The sequence below is a fragment of the Tursiops truncatus genome, chromosome 1, assembly GCF_011762595.2.
Source record: "Tursiops truncatus isolate mTurTru1 chromosome 1, mTurTru1.mat.Y, whole genome shotgun sequence".
NCBI classification, from domain to species: Eukaryota; Metazoa; Chordata; class Mammalia; order Artiodactyla; family Delphinidae; genus Tursiops; species Tursiops truncatus.
Genome location: NC_047034.1, coordinates 148,733,878 through 148,756,000, shown reverse-complemented (window position 1 = coordinate 148,756,000; position 22,123 = coordinate 148,733,878). Strand labels below are relative to the sequence as shown.

The 22,123-nt window shown below is 50.8% G+C and overlaps 1 protein-coding gene and 1 long non-coding RNA gene across 2 annotated transcripts in view; one reads left to right on the top strand and one right to left on the bottom strand.

The window, feature by feature from the left end:
* Positions 1 to 22,123, top strand: part of CFAP57 (cilia and flagella associated protein 57) — a 77,067-nt gene that overhangs the window by 49,032 nt on the left and 5,912 nt on the right. Inside the window, exons 16-22 of the mRNA XM_033836622.2 lie at positions 1,328 to 1,501; positions 2,527 to 2,685; positions 5,711 to 5,854; positions 12,185 to 12,301; positions 13,623 to 13,757; positions 13,839 to 13,982; positions 21,476 to 21,608. Coding sequence (XP_033692513.1) covers positions 1,328 to 1,501; positions 2,527 to 2,685; positions 5,711 to 5,854; positions 12,185 to 12,301; positions 13,623 to 13,757; positions 13,839 to 13,982; positions 21,476 to 21,608 — 1,006 coding nt within the window. The remainder of the gene's footprint in view (positions 1 to 1,327; positions 1,502 to 2,526; positions 2,686 to 5,710; positions 5,855 to 12,184; positions 12,302 to 13,622; positions 13,758 to 13,838; positions 13,983 to 21,475; positions 21,609 to 22,123) is intronic.
* On the bottom strand, positions 4,934 to 21,515 carry LOC117307591 (uncharacterized). Its single transcript, XR_004521357.2, has 2 exons — positions 14,776 to 21,515; positions 4,934 to 5,728 (listed from the first exon to the last, which is right to left on the bottom strand). It is a non-coding gene; the product is annotated as an uncharacterized lncRNA (long non-coding RNA).

Sequence of the window (22,123 nt, the reverse complement as noted above, 5' to 3'; positions counted from 1 at the left end):
ATGGTACATGCAGCCTGGGAGAATACCAGGGTCAGTGTGAGAAGAAAGCCATTGACTCTACCGTGATGTAAATGTCCACCCCTGGGCAGCAGTGAGCAAGGAGGAGCCCTGCCCCAGTCACTCCCCAAACTCCACCAGGCAGAGCTCGTTTTCCCAGCATCTGGGCTCTAGGCTTTTCCTCATTCAGCACCGACATGTACCAGATATGTGCTGGGTGTTCACTGCAGTGGGTGGAGATGTGGCCCTGCCGTCAAGGAGCCTCTGTGTCAAACAGGCATTTACAATATAATGTAAAGTGATGGGGGACGTACAGTATGCACACGGGAAATGTAGCTGAACCGCGAGCCGGAGGAAGAATAGGAGAGAGCCATGGGAAGACGCTGGAGTCAGAGGGACAGCGGGTATCCAGGCTCAGCAGCTGAGGACCATGCACGCTGCGGGAACTGAAGTTAGTTCACACTGGAGAGAGCCTGGGGTGGGAGTGATGGCTGAGGCCAGGGAGATGCACTGGAACTGCCTCCTGAGAGCCTGTGGACCCGTTTCAAGAGTCTGGACTCTACCATGAGGACAAGGGTGAGCCAGAGAAGGCTTGCAAGTGGGGGTTGGCATGACCAGGTGTGTGGTTTAGAAAGCTCCCCTCGACTAGAGAATGAGATCCGACTGGAGGGAAGCATGACCAGAGGCAGGAGGCTGGCTAGGAGGCTGACAACAGTCCAGGCAAGAGATGACAGGGGCCTGGGCAGTGGCAGAGGCATAAAGTGGATGGATTCAAGAGGTGAAAAGGACGGGATTGGTTGGATTAAGGAGGGGGAGGGTGGAATTAAAGCTTCACTCATTCATTCATATATTTATTGAGTACCTACTGTGTGTCAGTGTGCGTTGTACACTGGGAACTCCTGGTGGGCGTGATAGACTGGGTTTTTGCCCTCCAGGAGCTTCCATCTAATGGGAGAGACAATCAAGTAATTCCACAAATAAATATAAAGTTACAAGCGTCACAAGTTTAGTGAGGGAAAGATAGAAGGGGGCTGGTGTCAGTGTGAAGAAGACCAGAGGTGGAACAGGGTTGGGGGATGTTGGTGGGACAGTGGTTGAAGTGATAGAGCCCAAGGCCTGATCTGGTAGGGAAAGGGGGACAAACAGAAGGACAGAAAGAAAGTGGAAGGGTCCAGGGACCCATGGCCTTGGTTTCCACTACTGTACTAACACTCGGTCTCCCATCCCCATGATAGGCCTTGTATGTTCACCTCGTCCCAGGCCCTCTGAGCACAAGGGTGCCGCATGTCCCCTCTTCCCTGGGCACACACTCTCCCTCTCTCCGAGCCAGGCACAGGAAGATGTCAGGCAGCAGCTGCGCGAGTTTGAAGAGACCAAGAAGCAGATTGAAGAAGATGAAGACCGTGAGATCCAAGATATCAAAACCAAGTATGAGAAGAAGCTTCGGGATGAAAAGGAATCAAACCTGCGGCTCAAAGGAGAAACAGGCATCATGAGGAAGAAGGTACCAGGCTGTTCCCGAGAGGCCTGGGGGCAGACCAGGGCCTCACTACAGAGAAAGCATGGGGTGGGTAGACGGACACGGAGCCGGCTGATGGCGGCTCTGCCCCGGGATGACCTGGCAAGATCCCATCTGAATGTCCTCATCTCCAGCAAGCGGGTTAGGAAAACAGCACCGGCTGGTGTGAGGGTTCCCCCTGCCCAGACAGGCAGACAGATCCTTACCACATCGTCTGACGGGGAAACCATCGGGGCTCCCCCTCCTCTTTCCTGTTTGCAGGGACGGTGAGGTTCACCATGACACTGGTGGACGCCCTGGGCTTTCAGTTATTGGCAAGTGGGATTTAGAGTTTTCAGAGCTAAATATTTAAAGTGGACATGCGGTCTTTGGAGGTGAGATAGATAAGTTTTCACCTGGAGGTGTCCTCAGGCTCTCAGTGCAGGGATTCAGGGGTGCTCCTGTTCAGACTCTGTGGGCGGGAGAAAGATTGGGAGTATAGGATGCTTAGGTTATAAGGCAGGGGAGATGTTTGTAGTCACTGATGGCTGAGTGAGGAGGCATTCAATTCATAGATCCTTATAGAATTGCCAGTTGCCCCGAAACGTTTAGCCTAAGAGAAGCCAAGTTCAAAGCAAGCTCATGTTCTTTCCTATTAGAAATCACACTACTAGTCAATCCAGGGGACAATCACATCTTCCCTTCTTGGACATGACTAAGATGGCTCATCAGTTAGGGCCCAACCTCTGCAACCTCAATGGGGCATGGATCCCAGCCTTTCAGGGTCAGTGTGGTCATGGAAGACTCTGGATCTGCTGGGGGAACTGGTCTCTCTGGAGCCTCTTAAGGCAGACAGCCCTTCTTCACATAAGGGGATGGGACTGGATCTTGTCAGACAGAATTGTCCCCTGGGAAGTTCCTGACTGTCCCAAATTCTGATGGGGAGCTCTTAAAGTCTACAGGCAGTCAGGAGGAATGGAGATGAGTTCACAGGCTCTGGTGGTCTCTGTCGTTGCTGTTTGTTCCTCTAGTTCAGCAACCTGCAGAAAGAGATTGAAGAGCGAACCAACGACACTGAGATTCTGAAGGGAGAGCAGGTGAAGCTGCAAGGAGTCATCAAGTCCCTGGAGAAGGACATCCTGGGTCTCAAGCAGGAGATCCAGGAAAGAGACGAGACGATTCAGGATAAGGTAAAGGTACATCCTGTGTCCCGCCTCAACTCCCGCCTAGACGGACCCAGGCAATGAGGACACAGCTCAAGAGACAGGGTCCCTGCCTTCCTGGAACCCATTTATTGAACTTGATGGGGGTGGGGTGAAGTGCCTACTGTGTGCTTGGCACTGGGCTAACCGCTGTAAACACATACCATTCAATTCCCCCAACAACCCCAGGGACCATGAGCCACCCAGTTGTATAGCTCAGGAAACTGGTTCCGAGGGGTAAATATCTTGCCCAGGCTCGTACAGTTCATAGGTGACGGACTTGGGGTAACAACCTGAGTGCCGACTGCCAGGCCCCTGCTCGCCACTGCGCCAGGCATCCCAGGGTGACCATCCCATGGACTCACTCACCCCATCGCCCATGTGGTCCCCCTGGTCAGAGAGGAACTCCCCCGTGGTTGGCCCTGTAACCACTGGATACCCCAGAAAGTGGTATCATTTTTCTGGATGGCTTTCTCACAAAACACCAAAAGAAACACATCACATTTTGTGAGGCACGCCACCTCCGTATCCAAAATCTCATATCCTCCTCCTGAGCAAATCCAGGCTCCGCACCCTCCTCTCCAGTCCCTCTGCCATTGCTGCCTTAGTTGGACACAACTGCTGGGTGGTTGAGAACGCAGGTTTCAGCCTAGTGAGCTAGGTTCCAGGGCAGCCTCTGCAATTGGCCACAGGACCTCAGGCAACTAATCCAAGCCTTGTTTCCCCACCTGTGGATGCGGCCCTCAGGGGCTCTGATAAGGATGAGATGAGACAGTGCGCACATATCATTTCTGCAAGTGAGCGTTTGCATTTGTATCTGGGCATTTTTTAGGGAGGAGTCAAAGCTCTCCACAGATTCTCAAAGGGTTTTTTTTTTTAATTTAAATTTTATTGGAGTAGTTTACAAAGTTGTATTAGTTTCAGGTGTACAGCAAAGTGAATCACTTATACATATACCTATATCCACTCTTTTTTAGATTCTTTTCCCATATAGGTCACTACAGAGTATTGAGTAGAGTTCCCTGTGCTATACAGTAGGTCCTTATTAGTTATCTATTTTATATATAGTAGTGTGTTTATGTCAACCCCAATCTCCCAATTTACTGCTCCCCCCAACTCAAAGTGGGTTTTTGACAAGAAAGAGGTTAAGACCTCTAGAAAATTGCACCAGCCTCCTAACGGGTCTAACGGCCTTCCTTCCCACTTCCCATCCGGGCTCCCTGCCACCACACTCTGTAATTATTGTCACTCTTCCACTTAAAATTCTTTCACACGTCCCAACTGCCTGTGGCAAGGGGCAGCAAAATTTTTTTTTCTATAAAGGGCAAGGGAGTAAATATTTTCAAGCAGTGTGGTCTCTGCCACAGTTGCTCAGTTCTGCCGCAGTAGCATAAAATCAGCCATAGACAAGACATCGACGAATGGGCTTGGCTACATTCCCATCAAACTTTATGAAAACAGGGGCTTCCCTAGTGGTGCAGTGGTTAAGAATCTGCCTGCCAATGCAGCGGACACGGATTCAAGGCCTGGGCTGGGAAGATCCCACATGCCGTGGAGCAACTAAGCCCCTGCGCCACAACTACTGAGCCTGCGCTCTAGAGCCCGCGAGCCACAACTACTGAAGCCCGCGCACCTAGAGCCTGTGCTCCGCAACAAGAGAAGCCACTGCAATGAGAAGCCCGCCCACCACAACGAAGAGTAGCCCCTGCTCGCTGCAACTAGAGAACAGCCTGCGTGCAGCAACAAAGACCCAACGTAGCGAAAATAAATAATTTTTTTTTAAGTATAAAAAAAAAACTTTATGAGAACAGGCGGCAGGTCAGATTTGGCCCGAGTGCTATAGCTTACCAACTCCTGGCCTCCGGGATAAATTCTCAACTCTTTAACCCAACATGGAAGACCCTTGCCTCTCTCCCCTCCTCCCCTCCAGGCTCACCTCTCACTGTCCCCATGAACCACCACCCTGACTCACACAAGTTGTTCTCAGCACCCTCAATACACACCACGCCTTCCATGTGCCTCCCTTTTCCACAATACCTGTCACAGTGTAGGTTTACATTTGTTGACACATCTGCTTTCCCAGCTAGTGTGTTTCTCTGTAAGGGTAGGGACTGTGGCGTATTTCTATGTGGAATCTCCGACCTTGGCAAAAGATCTTTGTGCAGTAAATGTGTGGTAATGGATAGACCTACATTCCAACTACAATTGCCTTGCAACAAATTACCCCAAAACGTAGTGGTGGAAAACAACTGTTTTATTATGCTTGCAGATTTTGTGGGTCTGGAATTTGGACAGGGTACAACGGGATGGCTTGTCTGTGTCCCCGATGTCTGGGTCCTAGTGGGGCCTCAGTTGGGTGACTCCCGCAGCAGGGGGCTGGAAGACCAGCCTCCAAGGTGGCTTCTTCATCCCCATGTCCAGCCCCTTGACCAGCATGGCTGGGAGGCTGAGCTTAGCTGGGACTGTTGACAGAGCACCAAACATGCTCTCCAGCCTGGAGGTCTCAGTGTAGGAGGACTTTTCACATAGCAGATGGCCTCCCAGAGCACGTGTTCCAAGAGAACCAGGTGGAATCTGCTCGGCCTTTTCCAAGCTAGCCTGGGAAGCTATGCAGCATCACTTGAGTTTCATTCGTTGGATACAAGCAAACCATAAGTCCAGCCAGATGCAAGGGGAGGGAATTAGACACCACCTCCTGATGGAGAAGCATAAGAAGCACGCTCTTCTCTTGTAGAAGAGCACGTAGGACAGGAGATGCTGCCCAGGTGAGCTTGGAAAACACAGTTGACCAAAACCTGTCTGAATGGGTGAGTGAATGAATGTAGTCCTGGCTCAGAAGCCAAGAAGTCAATGGTTCCCTCTGGTGGGGGATCCGGCCTCTGTGTCCCCAGCAAGGGAGCAGTCTGTGGCCTCCTCAATCAGGAGGTCACAGGATTTGTGCACTTCGCCTAAAGGGATTCCGTACCAGGGCCTCCTGGTAGCTCTCTCAACTTCTCTCTCCTCTCACGCACAGGAGAAGCGAATCTATGATCTGAAAAAGAAAAATCAAGAACTAGAGAAATTCAAGTTTGTGCTTGACTACAAAATAAAGGAGCTGAAGAAGCAAATAGAACCTCGAGAGAATGAGATCAAGGTGATGAAGGAACAGATTCAAAAGGTGAGAAGCCATCTGGACCCCCTGGCCTCCTTCCCAACCATTCCTGGCTGGCCAGGAGGGAATGAAAGAAAGCACTCCTGGGACTTCCCTGGTGGTCCAGTGGTTAAGACTCCCATGCTTCCACTGCAGGGGCTGTGGGTTTGATCCTTGGTCAGGGAACTGAGATCCCGTATGCCGTTCAGCGCAGCAAAAAAAAATTTTTTAAAAAAGAAAAGAAAAAAGAAAGGAAGCTCTCCTCACAGCCCCTCCCTGCTCCCAAGGTGTGGGCAGCATCCACTCCGCAGAAGAAGCCACGGGAAGGCCCAACGGGGGTTCGGTGGTGCAAAAGCAAAGTGCTTTGGGATTTGGCTTCCCCCGGGGCCTTGGGGTGGGCTTTGGACCTATTTGGACCACGGTTGCTGGGCCTTCGGCCACCAGGGGGCGATGTGTACTCAGCCACCAGCCTGTCCACCAGAAAGTACACCCCTCCGGATTCAACACTTTTTTCTCAGACTAAACATGCTGGTGGGGGCCCTATGCAAGGCCATGGTGTTTGGACTTCATCTGATAAGGAGTGTAGGACGTCATCAAAGGCTCTTGAGCAGGAGAGTGGCAAAATTAAGAGTGTGTTCCAGGAAGCAAACAGGATGGACGCAGAGAGGAGAGAGATCAGAAGCTAGGGACGAGGGCTTCTGAGAGCCCAGTGGGGTACAAGCGTTCCCCTTCGGCCCCTCTGCCCAGTACACAGGGCATTTCCTTATGACGTGTTTACCTGTCAGCCTCCCCACACTGGGCAGTGAGCAGCTGACAGTGGGGTCTGCGGTTCATCTAAACGAGGGTGGTCCTGACCTCCCCCTCGTCCAGTTTCCCCGTTTCTCAGTCAGTGGCACCACGATCCACCCAGGTGCTTAACGTAAAGTGTGGAAGCCAACTCGGTTCTTCCCTTCTCTTAACTCCTATATCCAAGTCACCGATGCCTATCTGATCCATTTCCAAACGATATCTCAGATCCAACCCTCCTTGCCCTCCGCTGCCATCACTCCAGTCCAAGCCTACATCATCTCTCTTCTGGTCCTGACTCCAGCCTCCAGTCTGGTCTCCACATAGAGACCACAGCAAACCCCCAGTGGTATCTCCTCCCACCTAGAATGAAGCCCAGACTCCTTACAGAGGCCCTGCGTGATCCCACCTCAACCAGCCTCTCTAGCCATATCTCCAGGCTCCTTCCCCGGCTCCAGCCGGCAGGCTTTCTGACAGTTCCAAGGACAAGCACCTTTGCAGCCAGAAGGCTCTCAGATCTTCACACGACTGGCTTCTTTGCGTCTTTCACGTCTCAGCTCATGTGTCACCTCTCCAAGGAGGTCTTCCCTGCCACCCTATCCAAAACAGCCTCCTACTCCCCCTCCATCTTCTCTAACCGTGCTGAGCAAAGCTAAAAGGGTAGCAGAGTGTACCGATGGCCCAACTAGAACTGGCTCCACAAGGGCTATCGTGGAGAAAAGCAAAGCCTTTTCTCCAGGAGGCCCAGAAAAGAGGCCACGTGGTGGGATCAGTCCAGGGCTGGGACATCCAGAGAGGATATGTCCTGTGACGATGACTTTCTCCCTGGCCTCTGGGATAAGGAAGGATGTTCCCAGCTGACCACAGAGCTGCCTCCTCTGGCCCTCCTGCCATTCTTGAGTGACCTCAGGGCCCAAGAATGGCAGCCTGAGAAGATGAGAAAGAGCAGGGGCCCTACCTGCCTGGAAAGCGGATGCACCGCAGGCCCCTGGCAGTCACGGCCCCACTTCTCCCACCTCATCTGACATATTTGTCAACTGCACTTAAAGTTGGGTTGGTTGCCTTCCACTGCAACACACCTGAGAGATTATTCATGTTCCCTTCAGTAACTGGACCAACCACGGCTTTGATCCTCAGCAGGGAATATGCCACCCCCTTGGGAAAGAGTCAAACAGGACCCCTCCTGCCCCACCCCAGGTGCCAGTTGCTGCCAGGGCTGATGTCTGGGCCCAGTTCCTTCCCCAGGGGCCTGTGACCTGGTGGCTTCCCTCTGTGGGTCAGACACATTAGGCCCACCTGCTGTGGACCTCCTGTGAAGTTCCTTTCCCTGCAAGAAGGAAGCTGCAAGCCCTTGGCTCCTTTGTAGGACTGAGACATCCGTGCCTGAAAACAGAAAACTTCCCTGACTCAAGTGCCTCCCCTCACAGACACTCTTGCAGCTTCTCTTTGATGAAACGTGACTATCTCCTTCCTAGGGCAGGAGTTTCCAGAACCTCATCATTTTACTTCACATTCTTTTATTTCTTCATCTAGTGCAGGTTTTCTCCGCCTTGGCACTGTTGGCGCTTTGGGGTGGATAATTCCTGTTGTCGGGGGGCAGTCCTGCACATTGTGGGATATTTAGCAGCACCCCTGGTCTCTACCCACTAGAGGTAGAGACAGTCCTCCCCCTCCCCCAGATATGACAACCAAAAATGTCTCTAGATGTTGCCACTTGTCCCCTGGTGGGGCAGGGGTCAAGATGCCTCTCCCCAGCCCCCGCTCCCCACTAAGAATCTCTGAATGTGATGAGTACCACCTGGACGAGTAGATGGAATTTCCACTCCAGGAAAAGGATGCTTGTTCCCATTCACTGGCTAGTCTCCTGGCTGACCAGCCAACTACTCAAAGTTGACATATTTCTATGTCAATCTTTCTATGAAATAGATTCTTTTTACTCTCGGCGTGGTTTGACGCTTTGCTCATATCACTTCCTTTCTAATCTAATCCGGTCATTGCTGACTTTAAGATTGTAGAGAAAGAGGCACAGCCAGCTGCAGGCACCCAGGCCTTGGAGAAGCCCCTTTCTCTCTTGCAGCGGCCGTTTCCTTGGTCTGGGGCACCAGCATCTCACCTGGGCCACAGCGGCAGCCTCCTGACCAGGCTACCTGGCTCCAGTCTTACTCTCTCCGGTACAGCCTCTGCATCAGGCCTCCTAAGGTGCAGATCAGATCATGCCACTCCTTGGGTAAGACCTGTCAGTGGCTCCCTGAACTTTCAGGATAAGGGCCAAACTTCTGACCTATTTAAACTTCTGGGCAGGGTAAAGTCCGAGCTTCACACCATTCGAGCCTCAGCCCCAGGCTCCTGCATGACCCAGCTCAGCTGACCTCTCTAGCTCCTCTCCCACTTCCTCACACGCACCCCTCCAAGGTCCAGGGGTGGCTGGACCACTTGCAGCCTGCAGAGATGTGCCAGGCTGCCCATGCCTCTGGTCCTTTCTGTGCATGGCTGTTCTCTCTGCCTGAGATTCTCCTTCCCAACTTGTCCTTAAACCCTATGCCTCCTACAAAACCCGACGGAGCGTCCCTTCCCTAGGTGCCACCCCTCAGCTGCACTGTGCACACACAGGGCCCTTTCCGCCCTGACTGCTGATGGTGTTGATCCTACTGCACGTGAACTTCTCATTTACTTCCCTCTAATCCCTCTAGACCCGGGGCTTCTTGAAGAAAACTGCCTCTCAGTCAGGTCTGTATGCCTATGCCTGTGACAGCCTGCCAGTCCTTTCTAAGGGATACATTCTTTCGGTAGCTATGTAAACATCCACACTTGCTCTGTGTCCTCTACCAGGCGGCTCCACATAGCTCTGCCAACATTGCATGTTTATCTTATCATTCTTCCAGAGGCAGGTTGTTTCAGGCTCTCCTCCCTTCCCTCAGTCTTGCTTCCCGTGGCCTTCTATACCTGCGATGCATTCATTTATTCATATGTTATTCATATGAATATTTATTGAGAGCCGCTTTTATGCCAGGCGTTGGGTCAAAGGGCTACTCTGTTCGTACAAAATGCTTCCTGTAATTAGGCTAACATTCTTCCAAACGCTGCCCCTTCCTGTCCAGGATGCGGCTCCCTAGGGCCTCCTGGTACCCGAGAAGCTGGCCGGGAGCCTTGAAATCTGGCCGGGAGCCTTGAAATCTGGCCGAAGGGCCTGCGTTAAGCTAGAGGGGCTACTCCATCCAGCCAGGAAAAAACCCCGTGAACTCCCCATCCCCCTCAAAATAGTAAGCAAACCTCTCTATCCACCAGATCCACCAGATCTGGCGTGTCAGTCAGACTGCACTCCTTTGCTTTTGGCAGGAGTTAAATCAAAGACGAGCTCACCTACCACTGATCTCATTCTAATCAGAAACTCTGATTGTTACTCACATGTCCTTGGTTGATACCCATGTAACAATGAATAAAGAGTCAGAAGCTCATGGGTAGCTTCTTTTTTTTTTTTCTTTTGAAGATGAGGCCCTCTGAAGTTGTAGTTTTCAGACCTTTTCAACAGAATGATGAGGCAAAGATTCCTTCTCAGCCTCCTCTTTTCTGTTTTATGCCTTAGACTGGGGATACCTACATGCTGGTCCCTCAAAACTTTCTGCTTGAGGGTCGGCCCTGATGATTTGTGGCCCCAGAGGGTCAAGATTCACTCATACAACTTCACAAAGTAGAACGAGGAAGCTGCTTTTCTGCAGAACCTTGCCTCAGGTTACAGGTTCCAGTCAATTTATAAGGAATTCAAGAAAAGAAGGAAGGAACAGGGAAACTAAGGGCAAAAAATTCATAGCCGGGCTATAGAAACACATGATCTGGGTTAACATTATCAGCCAAGGGGTGGGGAGCTTTGGGGACGGCGAGGCGTAAGAAGAAAGGTTCCTTCCAGTGTGGGAACTAGAAGGGAAGTGCCCTGGTAGCAGGGGAAACATTCCCACCGAAAGACTTCAGTTCTCAAATATAATTTTCATTCTCTGACTTTCTTCGTTGAGGTACCACTGGTTTATGATGTTATGTAAGTTTCATGTGTGCAGCATTATATTTCTTTTATTGTTGTTGTTGTTCTTTTATTTATTTATTTATTTATTTACTACTTTATTGGAGTATAATTGCTTTACCATGGTGTGTTAGTTTCTGCTTCATAACAAAGTGAATCAGTTATACATATGTTCCCATACCTCTTCCCTCTTGCGTCTCCCTCCCTCCCACCCAACAGCATTATACTTCTACTTCCATATGTACTACAGTGTGTACGGTTTCCATCCGTCGCCGTACAGTTGCTCCCCTTTACCCATGTTGCCCTTGCCCTGCCCTTTTCCCTCTGGTAGCCACTACTCTGTTCTCTGTATCTATGTGCTTGGTTTGTTTGGTTTGTTCATTTATTTTGTTTGTTTTTTGTTGTTTTTCTAATTGAAGTACAGTTAATTTACAATGTTGTGTTAGTTTCAAGTGTACAGCAAAGTGATTCAGTTATACATATAACTTTCAGGTTATTTTCCATTATAGGTTATTATAAGATATTGAATATAGTTCCCTGTGCTATCCTTATTTACCTGTCTTATATACAGTAGTGTGTAGATGTTAATCCCAAACTCCTAATTTATCTCCCCCCACTCCACCCCCTCTATCCCCTTTGGTAACCATAAGTTTGTTTTCTATGTCTCTGAGTCTTATTTCTGTTTTGTAAATAAGTTCATTTGTATCATTTTTTTTAGATTCCACATATAAGCAATATCATGATATTTGTCTTTATCTGACTTACTTCACTTAATATGATAATCTCTAGGTCCATCCATGTTGCTGCAAATGGCATTATTTCATTCTTTTTTATGGCTGAGTAATATTCCTTTGTATATATGTACCACATCTTTATCCATCATCTGTCGATGGACATTTAAGTTCCTTCCATGTCTTTTATATCCCAAAGGTGAATGAAATCATACAGTATTTGTGTTTCTCTGTTGGGCTTATTTCACTTAGCATAATACCCTAAAGGAACCCATCCATATTGTTGCAAATGGCAAGATTTCATTCTTTTTTATGGCTGAATAGTATTCCATTTGTGTGTGTGTGTGTGTGTACCAAAGTTTCTTTATCCATTCCTCCACTGATGGGCACTTAGGTTGCTTCCATACCTTGGCTATTGTAAATAATGCTGCGATAAACATAGGGGTGCATATATCTTTTCAAATTAGTGTTTTTGCATTCTTTGGATAAATACCCAGAAGTGGGATAGCTGGATCCTCTGTTATACAGCTATTCTTAATTTTTTGAGGACTCTCCGTACTGTTCTCCATAGTGGCTGCACCAATTTACGTTCCAACCAACAGTGCACAAGAATTTCCTTTTCTCCACATCTTCTCTAACCCTTATTATTTCTTGCCTTTTTGATAATAGCCATTCTAACAGGCAGGAGGTGATATCTCACTGTGGTTTTGATTTCCCTTTCCCTAATAATTAGTGATGTTGAACATTTTTCAGGTGCCCATTGGCGATCTGCATGTCTTCCTTGGCTTACTTTCTTATTCTTGACTCTTTTTCCCCTGTTGTCTGTAGATGGAAACTGAACTGGAGCGTTTCCATAAGCAGAACACACAGCTGGAGCTGAACATCACAGAATTGTGGCAGAAATTAAGAGCTACTGATCAGGAGATGCACAGAGAGAGACAAAAGGTGTGAGGATTTTCAGAGTCCGGCAGCTCTTGGATTCAGGAGCTGGTGCCTGTCTGCAACGGGCAGCTGGCTTTCAAGAGACAGAGCCAGCCCGTAGCTAAGATACACCCATTTTAACTCGCATTCTTTACTTGTTCACAGCCCTGCCCTATTTCAGGCTCATGTAAATTTACTGAATCCATCTGAGACTATAAAATGACTTTGAGTATAGTGATCAAGGAGGTGGGAAGCCAGTGTTATAGGAATGCTCACAACATTGGCTTGTGTGGCCTGGGAAGGAACCTGTTCAGAGAGATCATCTGTAGTCGGTGGTTAAAGCCTTGGCTGCCAAAACAATACTGAGCTAAGAGGACCTCAGAAATCGCCTATTCTGGTCTATGTAATAAACAAGGAAAGCAAGGTCAGAGAGATTAGGAAGTTAGAAACCTCACCCAGCACCCACAGCTAGTGAGCACATACAGAGCCAGGGCTGGGAACCCAGTCTTCTGGTCCTGGGCCAGGACTTGGCTGCACCCTCACCCCCTGGCACAGAGCACCTCGTAATGTCGGTAGAATCAGATTGAATTTTTCCACCCCTCACATTAAGGATTGACTCTGTACTGGGTAATACTAGAAGCTGCAGAGCTATCAACGTGAACGGATACAGATCCTGCCCTTCACAAACCGAAGAGGTTGACAGGTGATCTGTGGCATGTGCATAGTAATTAGCAGCCAGCCAAGGCTGAACATTATGGAACGTGAATAAAGAGCTGTGAGAGTGAAGAAAAAGGAGAGTCTCTCTAGGTCAGGGGTAGGGGAAGATGGGTATCTGAGAAAGCATGATGGAAGAGGGAGGACGTAGCCCAAGTTTGCAGATGAACCAGTCTGCTCAATTTTGTCATTATCTTCCCTACCCACTCACAGCAGCCCTCAGGAGGGAGAAACACTGGGTGAGCTAACAAAGGGGCAGGGAAGCCCTGGCGCAGGGGTCTGCAAGAGAGAATCGATGCTCTGCATCTTGGCTCCGAAAGGAGTAGGTGACCACTTGCACCTCTTTTAGCCTTTTAAGGCCTGTGGTCCTGGAAGGAATCTAGAGCCAATAAAGGAATCAGTGTGTGCTGCCTCCTGAAAATGCAACTGTTCAGGCCAGGGACACGGGCGTTTTAGGGCCTCTCCCTCTGGGCGAGGTGCCCATCTAGGCCTCTGGGCCCTGGGTCGCCCCTGGTGGTCAACGGTGAAGTCCTAGATGAGGTGTCTCTTGTCCCTTTGAGCAGTCACAAGGCTGCAGCCCCTGACCCTGGAGAGTCCCTATAGGGCTAGAAGTAAATGCCTCTGCTTGCAGGAGCGGAACTTGGAGGCGCTGGTCAAACAGTTTAAGACGGACCTTCACAACTGTGTGGCGTACATCCAAGAACCCCGGCAGCTGAAGGAGAAGTTCCGCGCTCTCTTTGAGAAGTACGTGCAGCGGGCAGACATGGTGAGCTCTGCCTCCCTTTCCGCCCTCCCCTGCCCTCCAGGCTCTCCCCTCCCTCACGGTGAGCTCCTCCTGCCCCATCAGGTGGAGATCACAGGGCTGAACTCGGACCTGCAGCAGGAGTACAGCCGTCAGCGGGAGCACCTGGAGAGGAGCCTGGCCACCCTCAAGAAGAAGGTGGTCAAGGAGAGTGAGCTGCACCGCGCGGATTACGTCCGCATCATGCAGGTACCTGCACGCGCCCCTCAGCTCCCTCGAGGCTGGGCCGTCAGAGACAAGAGAGCCTGTCAAGGGCCCCTCCAAGACCACTGTCCTCAGGGTTCCCCAAATGTCCAAGGGACCCACTAGCTTTCTCCAAAGCTCCTTCTTTGACCTGTCTCCTCTGACCCCCCCAGAGCTCATCCTGGCGGTGACCATGGCCCAGAGCCCCGCCAAGGAGGTTTTCTAGGCACTTCCATGCCCACTCCTGCCCCTCCAAGATTCGTTCATTTCTGCCCCATCTCACTTCACCAGCCACCCGTTTCTTTTTTCTACTCCCATCTTTATCCAAAGCACTCCTGCATCCTGCCTCACTCCTCTCCTTGGGCCAGGACTTGGCTGCACCCTCACCCCCTGGCACAGAGCACCTCATAACGTTGGTAGAATCAGATGGAATTTTTCCACCCCTCTGGACTTTGGCCACGTGACTTTAGCTCTCCCAGTTACTCTCTTCTTTCTCCTCTTTTCTGTTTCCAGCTCTTGTTTCACCTTTACTTTGTTTTGCTGCTTTTTATTCTGCTACCTGTTATCACATGGTCCCTGCTGGCCAAGTTCCCTCCTGGGAACATGCCCATCTCCTCCCACCTCCTCCGGCTTTTCTGGTGCCTCAGGTCCCTACTCTTATCTCTCGGGTCCAGAGCCAACCACACCCACCCTAAGTGTTGGCCTCCCCTCGCTTTAATGAGCTCTCCACGCCCACCTCCCCGGACTCTTCCTAGGGCCGTTCAGAGAGCCTAACCCCATTACTGCCACCTCCACTTACACACGCTATCGGACTGCCATGCAGGATTCTGCCGCCAATTTCTCTTCGGGTATCAGTCTCACCTAAGGCAGTTAATGTGAATTAATATCAAAAGAGAACATCAGAATCGCATTTATAAGGCATGTACCTTTTTATGTTCCTATTTCTTGAATGCTGTAATTAAAATGCTGGAATGGGGATGGGCTGCAGTTGGATTGAAACAAATCAGTTCCGAACACAGCTGGGCAGAGCACACTGCAATTCAGGCCAGCCCCAGGCACGGCAGGTCTCATGCCACCTTACAACCAGCCCCTGCTTAAAAGCAGCCCACACCATCAAGCAGCCCACCGCCCAGCTCCTGAGCCATGAAAGCAGTCGGAGGCCCAGAGATAGGAGTAGATTCCATTGCTGGGACCCTTAGGCACCAGCAGCTGATACACAGAGCCATTGCTAAGGGTCTCGAGTGCTCCGAGCATGGAGAGTCCCCGGGGGCGCTGCAGTGCAGCCTGCGGGGCAGGGGGACCAGGGAGACTGTAGGAGTGGTTGTCAACTGGCGACATTGCTGAGCTCTCATCTGTGACTTGCCACCAGGGCACAGGCCTGAGGGGTCCTCCAAGGGCTGGGCCCCTCTCTCCATGCCAAACAGACTCCCAGAGCAAACGTCAATCCCAGGAGAAGAAGGAAAAGGAAAGAGAGTAAAGCCCACAGCCTTGGTGAGGGTGTAAGCATCAGCATGAGGCTGCTCAGGACAGGCAGAAGGGCCTCGTTTGCTCCCCACTTCCCCAGGGGCCACATGCCCACTCCTGCTGGGCCAGGGTGAGAGTTGGGGTAGCGGGAGCAGAGGAGACCCAAGCAGGGCTTCTGCCCAACGCTACCACTCCCTGGTGGCTGGCAGAGGGAGCCATCAACAGGGAGAAGCCCGGAGAGTGTTTGCTCAGGCAGCCTTGTAAACCTGTGTGCTGCGGAGCCCTGTGGATGCACAGAAGCGCCACAGGCACCTGCAGGGGGCCAGAGGGGGGTCAGGACGCAGGGCTCTGGGTTCCCATCACCTGCTCAACCAGGGAGACTCCTTGCTTACTGCGGTGGGCTCTGTGTAAGATTTTGTTTGGAAGACTTAAAAAAAGAAAAACTTTCAAAACTACTGTTCTGGATGATAAAAGTTGTTTCCTTCTTTGGTCTTAAGGGCCAGGCAAGGTGGCAGGCCTGGAGAAAAGAACACAGCCCTGTCTTTGTACAGACCCAGTTTCCCCTCCTGCTGGCCAGTCTTGCTGGGGGAGGGGCGGGGGCGGGTCCTGAACTTCTCCAGGAGCTGCCTTCCTATCTGTAAGAGAGGAAGAAAACATCAACCTCAGCCAGTTACTGCAAGGATTGAGTGAGCTAACTAACGTCAAGCATTGGCCACTGGCCCTGTACAGAAAAGGTGCTCCAAAAATGCTATTTTCCTTCCCTTCTTCCGAGCAAAAGACTTACTCAGGAACCAAGGCAGGGCTTCCCTGGTGGCGCAGTGGTTGAGAATCTGCCTACTAATGCAGGGGACACGGGTTCGAGCCCTGGTCTGGGAAGATCCCACGTGCCGTGGAGCAACTAGGCCCGTGAGCCACAACTACTGAGCCTGTGCGTCTGGAGCTTGTGCTCCACAACAAGAGAGGCCGCGACAGTGAGAGGCCCGCGCGCCGCGATGAAGAGTGGCCCCCGCTCGCCACAACTAGAGAAAGCCCTCGCACAGAAACGAAGACCCAATGCAGCCAAAAATAAATAAATAAAATTTAAAAAAAAAAAAAAAAGAACCAAGGCAAAATCTAGTAGGAGAGCCTGAAAGGCCATCACAGCACAGACTGGGAGTGCCCATGGGCTTGAGGCACAGAAGACAGGACAGTACAGATGATCCCAGGCCCCCCAGCTGGTGGCCCGGGGTGCCCATTACTTTGGTATGCGTTTGTAAGGAGCTGCATCTGCAGGTACCGAGGCCCTGACACTTAAGTCTCAAAAGGCTGAGGAAGGCTGGGGCAGACATGGCATCTGAGAGAAACTTGTTAGACAACACAGAAAATGAGGTCACTGTCTCATTTATATGTTCAGATAGGAGCACGGGGCCTCCTCATTCATTCTCCAGCATGACTGCCGATACTAAAATAAGAGTTGCAATGGAATACAAACATCTAGGACACGTACTTTATTCATTCAGGACGCGTATTTTGCGGGCTTCTTACATGCCAAGCTGCGAGCTGGCCGTGGAGGATTCCCAGATTAATGTGATGGCTTGCCTACTCTCAGCGAGCTCACCTAGGGAACTTGAGCCAGACACAGATAAGCACTGCTCCGTGCAGCGCATCCAGGGTGGTAAGCTCACCGGAGAGGGGGGCTTCAGCTAGGGGGCATGGCACTTGAGCTGGGCCTTGAAGGGTGAGTAGAGGGGGTCAGGGAGCAATGGGGGAAGAGCCTTCCAGGCCGAGGACACAACCTGAGAACAGTCAGAGAAGAGAGAGGCCTGTGGGGTGTTTGGGGACCCAGAAATCCCCTGACGTAACTTTATTGCAGAGCATGGGGGCAAGGAGGAAGGGCCCTTTGGAACGGTAGGTAGCTTAGGGTCACGTTGAAAGGGCTTTCCGTGTCACACAAGAAGCATGAAGTTTATTTTATAAGCTGGTGCCCCCTAAGGTTTCTTATGTAGGTAGGGGTGTTATCTGTTCCGGAAAGGTTACTTCAGTGGGCAGGGGGGAAAGACCAGTGGGGAAAGGCAAGTGGCAGGAAAACCCCTTCGAAGATGACTCCCATGTTAAAGGGAGATGACAGGCCTTGGGAGGGGAAAGTTGTGATGTCAGAAGATGTTTCAGAGTAGAGGTGATGAATAGAAGTGGGTGGTTAGATGTGAGAGGAAGGCTGAAAGAGGAGTGGAGAAATGGTTCATTTGTGCAGTTAGGCAGATGGCGATCCCACCAACTGTGGGCTCCGGAAAGACGCCACTGAGTGGGGCTCCCAAGTTATCGGAATAAATCCGTTGCCTGCTTTTTCCACACTAACCAGACCCTGCTGTATTCTTAAAGGTGTCAACTCAAGGTAGGCCAGCAGGGGGTGCTCTAGGCATTTCCTTTCTGCGCCCTTCTCCCGCGGAGTCTGAAGTTCTGTCAGCGGGTTCCCGTGTGAGGCTCTCTGGCATTGCCCCTCAACCAAAGGCAGTGCTGGACAGCTTGGCGTAGCCTCTTTGTTCAGAAGCCTTTCTATATAAACAGACCTTAGCATCCCCGAGCCAGCCTCTCTCACATGCCCCAAGTCCTGGCGCTCGATGGACCCAGGTCAGATCTTCCCTGCAGAGGAGCTGGCTGGGGGTCTGGAGGATCAGAGGGGCCTTTGTAGACCGTTCTGACCAAGGCGGGATCAAGAACAGAAAAGCTCAGCAAACCTGCTGCGTTCACGTTTTGACTTCACAAAACGACCCAAGGCGCTTACCGTCGACCTCAGTGTGGCCCCTGGACTCCTCAGAGCACGGACCACCCCGGAAAGCCCTCTTAAGGCAGCCCCACTTGTACATTTCAGGGGCTCCCTCGGCCTCCATACCATGTGAGGTGTTGACGGAGGTGACGTACAGCAGAGGTGAGAGTGGAGTCTGGGAGGCAGCAGTCAGAGGCATCAAGGCACCTGGGGGCGGACGCCACCAGGTTCGAATCCCAGCTCTGCCACCCATGCACAGCCTCGGCTTCCTCATAGGCAGCTGAATCCCATAATACCTTCCTGCTGAGGTGGTTGTAGGGATTAAACGAGGCTGTGTATGCAGAGAGTCTGACACAGTGCAGGAATCCAGTCCACCCTTGGAGTTGTTATCTTGTTCTTACCCTCGTCATCAAGCATTTGGCGGCTCAGACCCTGCTGGCTCCCTCTTGGCTCGGGCCTGAAACACTCTTCCCTGCTCCGCCCCTCCCCCAGGCTCCACAGGGAGGCTTCCTCACACCCGTGACCGCCCTGCGGGCCATCTCTCTGCACTGGATCCAAGCTGGCCTCCCACGTCTGGCACAATAAGCACCTAACAGGCTTTCTGTTTTATGAATGAACCAACGGAGCAGAGGAATCGGGCTGCATTGAGTCCTGGGCCTCAATCACACTCTAGTGAGGCCTGAGTCGTGTTCTGCAGACCTGTCTTAGGTGACCAGCCTCGTGAAGGTGTCCAGGGCTGGCAGTGGCGTCAGAAACATGCATATCGAAAGGTACCAGGAGCCTGAAGTCCCAATCACGGCGACAGGGCTGTCAGGGTGGAGAGAATGGCGGGGGCTCCACGTGGGGCCATTACTGTAGTAGAGGTGAAAGATGCTGAGAGCTGGTTATGAATGAACATGAGATTCAGTTCAGACACAAAGTCGACAGGATTGAGTGACAAAATGAATGGAGGTTGACCGGGAAGAAGTTTCTGGAGAGAACTGGGGAAATGGCACTTTCAGTCTCTAATCTTTATTCTGATTACGATTATTTTATTGAATGAAGCAGGGGAAGTGAAGCTAAGTGATGCCAGCTAAGAGGAGGAGTGGAGAGAGCCCCTGAGTGGGCTGGTGTGCCCAGGAGTTCCCTGTGGCTCTCCTAAGACTCCCTTCTGTCTGGTCTCCCCTGCTCAACATTTACCCCCTGGTTTGTGATTTGCTGGTTTACAGGATTCAATCTTATTCAACTTGGTATCCACTGTGCTAGTTATTCATTTGCTTATCCCTTCCACAAATATTTATTGAGCACCTCTTACAGGCCAGGCAGAGTCCAAGGTCTTAGAATCCAATAAATACGCACTTAAGTGATTATGTCATGATATAAAGTCAGCATGGAGAAATTCCAAGGGGAGGAAACAGTGCATCTGGAAAGAAAATGTGGGCTATGCCTCACCAAGGCCTGGGCTGGTTAAAAGGGTAAGAAATCAGAAGGAGAAAACCTGCTGACTTTATAGAAAAACAGGCACAAAGCCGAGCCTGCGGATGAGGGACTGGTAATAATTGGGCATTTCATCCGGAGAACATTTTTTTTTAAGGAGGAAGAGTGAAATTAAGTGAAATACTGCAAATCTGAAGGTAGATCTGATCTGCCTAATTAAAAAGGCTCTGGAGGGAAGGATTACCGGGGTGTCTGCAGTTCCCATTCCCATGACAGAGAAGGCTTGTCCTGCTCGCTGACAGCAGTGCTTGGGATCACCCTGTGCTCTGGGCTCAGACTCCACACTCACCACTCCAGAGCCAGTGTCCCAAGGGGAAGCACAGTTTGTTTCCGGCACAGGTTCGTCTTATGTGGATTTGGTCAGTGTTTGCCTTTGTTGGTACTCAGACCCTTGAGGGCCTTGCTACTACCCACAGCAGCATCTCCTGGGACCTGGTTAGAAATGCAGAGTCTCAGGAGCAGCTCCAGACCTGCTGAGTCAGAAGCCACATTTAAACAGGATCCTCAGGCGATTCCTGCACAGTCCTATGAGAGGTGCTGTGGCGGACGTGCTGAGTACTGAGGCCGTGGGCTCCAAGAGCAGAGCGGTCCATGGTGAGAGGGACGCTCCACTGGGGCTCCTGTGCTGAGTGTGCAAAGGAAGGCAAGGCAAGAGAGAAGAGACTGCTTGGTCCCAGAGCGCAGAGCCCCTCCACCTGGCCTGCAGCCGGCTCTGCCCTGCATGCCTCTCTACTCCTCTCACCTCATATTCCCGTGACACAGAACTGCTGCAGGTCACCCCACACACCTGCCGTGTCATTCTGTGCCTTTCTCCTGCCATTCCAGTTATCTGGGACCCCCTTTACCCTCTCCTTGCTAACTCTGTCAAGCCTCAGCCCAGGGGTCAGTGCCTAGGAATCCACCCTGGTCATTAGGGCAGAGCTAAGTGCCTTTCCTCTGTGTCCCACTCCTCCATCCCAGCAAGGTGGCCACCTCACTAAAGTGTGCCCAGACCCCTCACTAAACCCTAAACTCCTCAAGGACAGAGGCCAAGTCTTACTTTCTCTATATATACACCTCAGGATCAGCACAGTGCCTGGCACATAATAAGTACTCAATAAATATTGGATGGATGGGTATTTATCAAACACTTAACGAGAGAAGTGAACTTCCAGTGGATGTAGCGAATGTTAATTATCCATTTACTTTTCTTTATTCCTCAGTAAACTGTATGCTGCTGAGAGCAGAAACCATGTCTTATTTCTGTCTGCATCCGGGGGATGCAGCAGATACCACATAAATGTAGGTTCAACAAATGAATGGAAAAAAACCAAAGTGTAGCACAGTACTTAAGAGCTCAGAGCTCTGGAGCCAGACTGGGTCAGAATCCTGGCTCTGCCACTTGCTATCTATGTAATTTGGGTAAGTTACATCGCCTCTCTGTGCCTCAGTTTTCTCTACTTTAAAACTGTGGTTGTAATAGAATCTATGCATAGGGTTATTATGAAACTTCAATGCATTAAGTTCATGAAAAGTGCTTAGAAAAGCATTGTTGTTGCTACGGATGGGAAGAGCCTGGATGGATAGGAATGGCGCACACTGCCTGTAGCTAACTTTGCCAGAGTCCACCTGAAGGTAAGTCAGCTGGTACCTCAAGAGGTTGATCCATGAGCCAGGATAAAGACTCATGCCACAGTAGAGGCACCAGAGATGCAATCTGGGTCCAGGACCAAGCCTGACTCTTCCCCACACCCTTAGCCCCAGAGGCCAGAGCAGGTCCTGTGCCCACTGACCACTTATCCATCTACACTCACTCTCTCCTCCTCCTTCTCTATAGGAAAATGTCTCCCTGATCAAGGAGATTAATGAGCTCCGCAGAGAGCTGAAGTTCACCCGCTCCCAAGTCTATGACCTTGAAGCAGCCCTGAAACTGACCAAGAAAAGTCAACCACAAGACGTTGCAGAGACAGGTAATGTCACCAGTGGTCAAGAAAGATGGGCACTGCGATCGAGGGACCAATGGCAGCCGCGAGCAGGTCTCCTTGTGGCTTTCAAAGCTGCCTCTCCTGAGTTTCCTCCTGTATCTGCTCACATCCACCCCATGGCCTCCTGGGCACCTCTGCATGCCACGCGCCTGCTCTTCAAAGGATTTGTGAGGACCCTACCACATTCAAACACTCGCAAATCCAGAATTCTTGGGGTTAGCAAAGGTTTCAGAATTCAGAATCTTTCAGATCTTAGGAAGAACATACTATATGTACTGCCTGGGGCAGTGCCCTGAAATCAAACACATTAGTATTTCTGTAGTGAAATATATGAATATTCGCACTAAACTTCATGAATTTAAAAATGCTTTCCATTTTTAAAGGTTTTTGCATTTTACAATTGTGGATCAAGGATTGTGGGCCTGTACGATGAAAATAAAGGCAAAAATAAGGACCAGAAACAATTTAAAGGGAGAGGGGGAAGAATTACATTAAAAATA